Raw genomic sequence first — 8,539 nt, 5'->3', positions numbered from 1 at the left:
TACAGAAATAACATTTCAAAATGCAGCAATGTGCCTCCATGGTATTCATTTGAGCCACTTTACTTTAAAGGAGACATATTATACCTCTTTTCTTACAGGCCGACTCAATTTCCTGACGTCTTTTCCTGAAACATCTGTGAAATGCTTTGCTCAAAATAACAGAAACACCGCAGCAACTCCGTCATCTTTCTTTTCTCTCTATTATTTATTCAAACCTCTACTTAAGCAGACCATTTCAGGACATGGAGTGACCCACTCCCTTCCACCCCCTCCTCAGGATCTGCTCTCCATAGTGCCACATTTCATCATCACTTTTTTTTCCTTCTCATTATTCCTCAGTAATTTAACTAGACGGCTCAAGTCGGCAAATTCAGGCATCCTGGGAGGAATTAATTTCTGCGATGAACTGGATGAGCTGGTTGTCAGATAAAAGGGTAGAGTTGGTTCATCCGAGGCTAATACAGAGTAGCGGGTCGTTGAGGGTGGGTTTGGCTTCTGCTCGCCTTGAAAACTAATATTCTGCATCGTGGAGCCCTGATCTCGCAAGCTAAGTTAGCACAAAGACATCTAAAGTTGGATGAATAAAATTTGAAGAAGTGCCGAGTCGCTCGCATGGGCTCCTGCTGTTGTTACACTGCATTCTTTCATCTTTTGTGAAGAAGGCAGACGAAGAGGGAGGGAGTCACTGTGTACTTTGGCAACTGATCACTGCAGCCCCACAGCAGCACACGCTGCCTGTATGTGTTTGTACTGAGGGTTTAGCAGAAGAAGAGCCTGGAGCCTTCCCGCACACCCCCCACCCACTCCCTTCCTCCTCCTCCCTCCCTCCCTCCCTCTCTCCCTCTGCCTCTCTGGCCTTAGCCGCACAGGAGCACCTGCACGCCTGCGCTGAGCTCTCCCATCCCCCCCCTCCCATTCCCCTCCATCATCTGTCCCTTAGCTCCCACATCCATTATAGGGCAGCACTGCTAGCATTTGCATGTAGACCAAGAGAGAGATACCGAGGGAGAGCAGGGGAGAGATTGTGGGAGAGTGAAGCAGGAGGAGGCGGAGGGAACATATGACACAAAGAAGAAAGAGCGAAAGGGAGGAAAATAGATCAGAGAGCGTTAAGGAGAAGGAAGGCTGCAGATATCGATGGCATTAACAATGGAGCACTAGGATCCAGAGAGGTGATAGTCCGCCAGACAGCGGCTGGGGGTGCAGATATTTTGGGAGGGGGGGCTCCTCCTTGGTGAGCACAGGGGTAGGAGGAGGAGGGAGAAGGAGGAGGAGGTGGAGGAGGATGGGCCTCGAACACAGACTTGCAATGGCACTGCAAAAATTGGATTAAAGCAGTATGGTAACGTTTCTGATTTCATTTATTGCTGTGCTGCCTGTGTGTCATCTTCATGCGCTCCATCCATCTGCCGTCTCTCATGTCAACGCGTGTCTCCAGCCGAGTGGAGAAGGCTCAGGCATACCATGTCTTCTCATTTTCATGCCACAGACATCTGACATCCCCATACTCATCACAGCCCTGCGTCTCCTCCGGCCATCAGGAGCCCAGATTCATTCTCAAAATGTGCTTTAAATGGACATCTTTAGACATTACTGCAGCCTCTGCCGCCTGTTTCGCTCTGTTGTTTTTGTTGTCCGTTTTCACCCATACAAGCTGGACCCCCCCCCCGATCCCCAATTCATAGTATGAGCAATTGCTTAGCTACCGCATAAGCATGTCACTTTCTCTGACAAGATCAAGAAATGATTAATCACCGGGGAGTGCAGTCATGTTTTCTGCACCCCATTACAATGTGATTGCAACCTGCTTTTCTGTTTTTTTTTTTTAAAGGAAAAAAAAAAAAAAGGTCTCTGCCTGTCTCGTTTTGCTCTGGCCGATGTGTAATAACACGGGAAGCTTGTGCTCATGTCCCACCGTCACGCAACTAATATGCATATAAATCCTCCCAAGAGAAATTAGAGCAGTGCCATGAGATGTTTTGGTGTCATGTGTCTGCCTCAGCTCATGTTTGTAGCGTCTGATTACAGTGTTTTGACGTCAGGCAGAGGGTCATTAACAATCCCCCCATCTGTCAAGCTGCGCATAGCCTGCAGATATAACACTGACCCGGGAATCCCCTCGTGGATCAATGATTTGTCAGTACAGGTTTCATTCTTTAATAGGATTACAGCCTCATCTGTTTGGCAAAGCCAACGGTTCATGCTAGAATGATCAAGAACACCATAGGTTTACATAAATGCTCAAATTCCACCATCAGTCATCCGCAACACACTCTTGGGTTTTATACGTGCAGTTTACTATTCATCATTAAACTTTCTTATCTGATTTATTTCAAATAAAAGCTACATTGTAATGACTTGTTAGTAAGCTCAGGGTCTGAGGCTGTGCAGGAGAGGAAGCAGCGTAATTATGCATCATCTAATTAATGCAGGATGGCCACTCTGTGCGCTCTCTCTGATCTCTCCATCAAATCGATTATAGCTTTATGCATCAGAAATGGAAATAAACTGATTTTTAAAGTACTTCCATCTGAGACGGTTTACCTATATACTCAGCAAACTTATTTGATAATCTAAATATTTTTTCAATTGCATGCATTTCTGCTCCAAGAAAGCTGCTTTCATCAGAGTTCAGATCATTGTTGACTCTAAAATTAAATTTCTTAGCGTGCCACGTAAATGTTTCTTTATTGTTTCTCATTGGAGAACATAAATCTTCACATTTGTTGATCTTTTTTTTCCCCTAAAGATAAAGTTCACATTTAACTAAGCAACTATCTGGATTAAACTTAAAGTTAAATGAAGAAATTCAGTCTTAATTCAGTCCCTTTTCCTTAATTGAGTGCTCTATCTATTTGTAAGACACTGCAAGGAAACTATTGGGGAATTAGGCTTTGACCAGGTCTCTGTTACCGTTAACAGCAAAGCAAGTCAAACGTGAGCTGCTTTCCAAATGGCATAAAGTAAATCATTGCAAAGCCATTGCAGCCAGCTATGAGCCTTTTGGCTTGAGATTTTTCTCTAAATTTTCTTAAAAGATACTTCCAGTTCTGTTAGAATCCTGGGTCATCTTGCATGCGGTGCTTATCATCATTTGTGATGATGGCAAAACAATTCAGCTTGAGGCAGTCCATTGTGGATCTTTTGTTTGATCGTTTCATCATCGCGCTGTACTGTAGAAGCCACCGTGTAAGGTCTGCTCCCACAATTTCCTGGTATCTCATTGAACTGATTATTCCCTCGATCAGTCAAACGATCTCTGGCTTCAACACAAGCCCAAAGCATGATTAATCCTCCACTGTGTTTGACAGTTGGACAGGAACTGTTTCCAGAAAATGCCGCCCCATTTTACCTCCAACATACCTTTGCTCATTCCTGCAAAAAGACTTTTGTATACATCTTTTTAGCCTCGTCAGTCCATGGGATTTGTTTTTTTAAACATGGCAGGTGTGGCTGCACGGCTGCTGAAGCTTTCTAAAGCTTTTTTGCAATCACACTGGAGTTGGTTGATTTATAAATCTAGCAAGCATAGGAGCAGTTCTCTAAGAAAGTCCTCTTGGTTTTCCAGACCTTAACTTGACCTCCATCGTTCTGGTTAACTGTCATTTCTTAACTGCATTACAAACTAAGGAAATGGCCTCCAGAAAATGCTCCTCTAGTGCTTTGTGGACATCAATTATTTTAATGTTCATATTACTTGGCAGCTGTTTAGAGGAGCCCATCACTGCTGATTGTTGGGACAAGGTTTGAGGAGTCGCATAATACATACAGCTTTGAAATTAGCTTCAGCTGGCCTTTTCTGACAGTGACTGAGAACAATCCAAAATCCTAACAAGATAATTAAGGGAGACTTTGGTAAGTTAATAGAATATATTGTCATGGTGCTCCTTTTCTTTCCTAAAGCAATGCACTTGTGTTTTGTAAAATGTTCTCTAGAATATTTCATCTGTTATTTCATGTCTTTCGGAGATCAGTTGATGGCCTACAGATTCAACTATTCGCAATGACAGATATTTTGAGCAGGGCGGTCCAAAGTTACTAATGTTTGAAACAATTTTCAAAAACTTCAGAGGAACTATCCATCATTCAAGGTTCATGCAAACTTGTTCTCTTGACTTTCTTGCATACCACACCGGCTCCGTCATGGGAGCCCACTTTTGTACTAATACCTGACTAAATTTCAGTACAAGCATTCGTTCTTCTGCCTGAATAAACTGACTAGCTCCTCTTGCCCTGTTGTCCCCTCAGCTGGACAAGAGCGAGGTAGCAACTCTAGGCCTACCCTCCACCACCAGCCATGGTGGCTCTGACAGCAACATCAGTGTGGATGGAGCGGCGGCAGCTTCGTCGGGGGTCACGGCCGGGGGGGCGGAGGGGACAGGGGCCGGAGAGCCACAGCGGACGCGTGTCGCTCTGGAGCACCTGCAGCAGAAGGTCCTAAAGGTGACGGAGCAGATTCGTGTGGAGCAGGAGGCCCGTGACGACAACGTGGCGGAGTACCTGAAGCTGGCGCACAATGCAGACAAACAACAGGCGTCCAGAATCAAGCAGGTGTTTGAGAAGAAGAACCAGAAGTCAGCGCAGACCATTGCACACTTGCACAAGAAGCTAGAGCACTATCACAAGAAGCTTAAGGAGATAGAGCAGGTAAGTGAGAGACGGTATCATCTTTCTGTGGAGCTGTTGTAATGTGACTGTTTTGAATGATCACGTGAGAGACTCCAGCTCTATCTTTGTCAGCACAGCTGAGTCCAAATATAGATGGATGATTCTCCAAAAACCTATTTATACCAATGCATCACTCCGTGTCTCAACTAACTCTCTGCAGAGCCTGCTTTCCTCATCTATCTTCCTACAGTTTTGTCCCTTAAACCTAATCACTTCTCTCCTACCTCTGAGAGCCTCAGCTTCTCTGTTTCCTCAAATCTCTTCCCTCTCTACAGAATGGACCGGCCCGGCAGCCCAAGGATGTCCTGCGGGACATGCAGCAAGGATTAAAGGACGTGGGAGCTAACGTTCGTGCTGGGATAAGTGGCTTTGGAGGGGGAGTAGTTGAAGGGGTCAAAGGTGGAGTATCAGCGCTCACCCACACAGCTGTGGTCTCCAAGCCAAGAGAGTTTGCCAGTCTAATCAGAAACAAATTTGGCAGCGCAGATAACATTGCCCACCTGAAGGAAACACTCGACGACGGAGTCGGTGGCCATTCTGATGACACCCCCACACCCCGTGCTCTGAGCGGAAGCGCCACTTTGGTCTCCAGCCCAAAGTACGGCAGCGATGATGAGTGCTCCAGTGCAACGTCCGGTTCTGGAGCAGGCAGCAATTCTGGTGGCGCCGGGGGAGGAGGAGGAGGAGGAGGAGGAGGGATGTTAGGACCAACAATGGGGAGTCCCCGACTGGACGGGCACCATCACCACCACCATCACATGCATAGTTCGTGGGACTCTCTACTCGAGGGGCTACAAGAGATCAAAGCAAGCCAGACGCATATGGAGGACGCCATCGAGGACATGAAGGGCCAGCTGCACAGCGACTACTCCTACATGACGCAGTGTCTGCAAGAAGAGAGATACAGGTAGAGATCCCACAGAGACACACGCCACCTGCATCCCACAGAACATCCTGTTTGTCAGTACAGCAAACCCAAAGAGAAAAGACAAGGTTTTCACTGTACTAGATTCTTTTTTGTCAAACAAATCGTGCATCAGCATGAAAACAGACAGGACAGTGTTCTTAATGCCTTCCCATCTTTTCTGCGGATTTAAGTATCAGTTTGTTCTTACAAAATATGAAAATCTTTTAAAGTCAAGCACTCATACACATTTAGATTTAGAACAGATTATTTATGTGGATAACAGAGCACAGTTTTTGCCTGAGTAAACAGAGTGGTTGTTGAGGACTACTTTCAGCTCTGGATTAAAATATATTTGGTGTTCGAGTGAATTAGTCTTGGTGCAAGGATTGAGGAATCAATGCAGAAAAAATGTCAGCATCCACGCTCACTGTGATGAATATTTCCCAGAGCAACAATGACATTCACTGATCATTTCAGCTTTGGATGCTGTTCAACAACCTGAAATTTCCCCTTCATCTCATGCATGAATTAAGAAGAGCACCGTGTGTGTTTTTGCTGAATGTGCAGGTATGAGCGACTAGAAGAGCAGCTGAACGACCTAACGGAGCTGCACCAGAATGAGATGACCAACCTTAAACAGGAGCTTGCCAGCATGGAGGAAAAGGTGGCTTACCAGTCCTATGAGAGAGCACGGGACATTCAGGTAAAATGAGTATATTTCTTTTTTTTTTTAAAAAGATGTTTCTAAACAGTGTCAAAAAAAATTTGCTTTGGTTGCCTGCTAAAAATGCAGACTGTAGAGCAGAGGTGAATGGAGTCACTTTGATATCACCCACTGACTTGAGGTCCATTCTTTTAAATCCTTAAATTTGATCCCACTTTTGATGCCATTTTTGGGAGACAGAAGTGGAAAAAAAATTGTGTGCAGGGAGGAGTTAAAAGTTATCATTCGACACATTTGTTGGCTAGCTAGCTTAGTTTTCAGTGTGCATTCATCATTTAGTCTGTCACTGTGGCTAACTGTGATGCTAACTGTGATGCTAACTGTCTCCCCGTCACATTTACCAACATTAACTTGGAATCCTTTGAGGATCTCTTGGTTATGTTTTTTTTTTTTAAAAATCCATAATTTTTATGAATTGACTGACATATTTACAGATTTTCTGTAAATTTTCTGTAAATTAGGAAGATGGCTTCTGCCCCTTCCAAAAGAAAAAAGATGGCTCTGATTGGATACCTCCAGTGGTCTGATCAGGCTCCACCCACCACCCTATAAGAGTGTACAGAGATCTCTCTTTGGCCCTTTAAATGCTTCTGTGTAATATATTGAAACTTAAAGGACCTTTAATGGAAACTCAGATGAAGAAAAAAAATAAAAAATAAAACAAAACAACTCACTGTGTGGTTTCTTCTTGTGGTTTTTTTGTTTGTCACACAGGAAGCTGTGGAGTCATGCTTGACCCGCATCACTAAGCTGGAGCTGCAGCAGCAGCAGCAGCAGGTGGTGCAGTTGGAGGGAGTGGAGAACGCCAATGCTCGAGCTCTGCTGGGAAAACTCATCAATGTCATCCTCGCGTTAATGGCCGTGCTGCTGGTCTTTGTCTCGACTTTAGCCAACTTCATCACGCCGCTGATGAAGACCCGAAGCCGTGTGGCTGCCACGGTGCTGCTGACCCTGCTGCTGTTCATCCTGTGGAAGCAGTGGGATTTTGTGGAGCCGTGGTTGCTGCCCAGCTAAACAAACCTGGAAAAAGACTCGCAGGAAAACCAGAGCAGAGAGGCTCAGGCTGGTCTCTGCACAGTCGCCACCGTGGAAGAGGCCCAGGGACGGAAACAGAAAGACGCATGGCACTTTTGGTTAAAGAGTAGACAAGATCTGGTTCACAGGGAGCGTTTACACAGCAAAAGAACATTACTTCTCAGCTTGCCAAGCAACAAAGGACATCGCCTCACCTCACCCAGGTCTGCTGGTGTGGATGAGCAGAGATCGATTGCATCGCTATCACCAAAAACTGAGTTCCTTGCAAGAATTCTTTGGAGGGTCTTTTTCTAAATATTTATGATACATGAATTACAAACACTTTAGCAACTTCTGATGACTGTAAATGCTGATCACGTTCGCTGTAATCTTCATGTTGAAGCTATAGCACATTCGAGAGGATTTTTCATGAATGTTATGTGCTCATGCATGTCCTCGTATGTGCACTGAGATGCATGGGTTTACATTTCATTAACGGACTAAATTAAGTCTTCTATAACTGCCATTTTGTTGTCGGAGCAACAGATCCGTTGCAACTCCACTCAGTGTCATTCCCAGTTCGTGTCACATCCCGTTCTGGTGTAGAAGGAGTGCTTTTGAGCTTTTCTTTGTTCTGCTCCATGGAAAGAAATCTGCTAAATATCACAAGAATGATCCAACAATGTAAAAATCTGTTCGATGATCACCATTGTAGAAACATCTGCTATCCACGGATTCAAATTAACAGGCATGTCAAAGTTTATATCCAGTTTGCAAAAAAAAAAAAAAAAAACAACATTATTGCTGTTTTATTAAACAATGTAAGAAATAAATAATTTCATATATTAGGCTAACTGGGATTTTTATCCTCATCATCCTTCCTGCTTTTTAGACTCAGCGGCTCTGAAACCGAGTCAGAGGCGAGAAATAACAACAACGACGAGCATTTTTAAGCTCGTCACTCACAGGCTTGCCTTTCTTCACGTTGTATAGGTCAGAATAAAGTCACCAAGGGCAACCAACAAGTTGCTCGCTTCATCTGAGCAGGCTGAAAATATGCACTAACCTGCTTTGGAGGATCTGCACCCAGTGGGTTCAGGGGACTACAAACGGTACCGACTGTGGAGATTGGTTCTATTCTACAGACTTTTAGAAGATTTCAACCTTTGACAGTAGAAAGTTCCATCATAATCATGCAGTACTGTAAGATAACAAGACAAGTGATG

The 8,539-nt window shown here is 44.5% G+C and overlaps 2 protein-coding genes across 3 annotated transcripts in view; both read left to right on the top strand.

Moving 5' to 3' along the window:
• The first annotated feature begins 919 nt into the window (after nucleotides 1–919).
• On the top strand, nucleotides 920–8,411 carry tmcc2 (transmembrane and coiled-coil domain family 2). Of its 2 annotated transcripts, XM_072382186.1 has the most exons (6): nucleotides 920–1,342; nucleotides 4,249–4,647; nucleotides 4,944–5,067; nucleotides 5,155–5,575; nucleotides 6,143–6,278; nucleotides 7,014–8,411. In XM_072382186.1, the coding sequence occupies exons 1-6, from the start codon at nucleotides 1,340–1,342 to the stop codon at nucleotides 7,311–7,313; spliced, it is 1,383 nt and encodes a 460-aa protein (XP_072238287.1). In that variant the 5' UTR covers nucleotides 920–1,339; the 3' UTR covers nucleotides 7,314–8,411. The 2 variants fall into 2 exon arrangements, with proteins under 2 accessions (XP_072238287.1, XP_072238286.1); XM_072382185.1 differs by having other exon boundaries at nucleotides 4,944–5,575.
• The window catches only part of dstyk (dual serine/threonine and tyrosine protein kinase), a 95,743-nt gene continuing 89,595 nt past the window's right edge, over nucleotides 2,392–8,539 (top strand). The window contains exon 1 of the mRNA XM_072382183.1: nucleotides 2,392–2,404. The gene's annotated coding sequence lies outside the window, so the exon portion shown is untranslated. The remainder of the gene's footprint in view (nucleotides 2,405–8,539) is intronic.

Source organism: Leuresthes tenuis, unplaced genomic scaffold (assembly GCF_036924035.1).
Source record: "Leuresthes tenuis unplaced genomic scaffold, fLeuTen1.0.hap1 SCAF_3, whole genome shotgun sequence".
NCBI lineage: Eukaryota > Metazoa > Chordata > Actinopteri > Atheriniformes > Atherinopsidae > Leuresthes > Leuresthes tenuis.
Note: the sequence above shows the minus strand (reverse complement) of the source record. Positions and strands in the feature narration are given on the sequence as shown.

Excerpts from the sequence above, each read along its gene's own strand:
- tmcc2 (XM_072382185.1), top strand. Across the intron at positions 4,648-4,943 it reads AGCTTAAGGAGATAGAGCAG|AATGGACCGGCCCGGCAGCC; the intron begins GTAAGTGAGAGA and ends CCCTCTCTACAG. Across the intron at positions 5,576-6,142 it reads CTGCAAGAAGAGAGATACAG|GTATGAGCGACTAGAAGAGC; the intron begins GTAGAGATCCCA and ends CTGAATGTGCAG.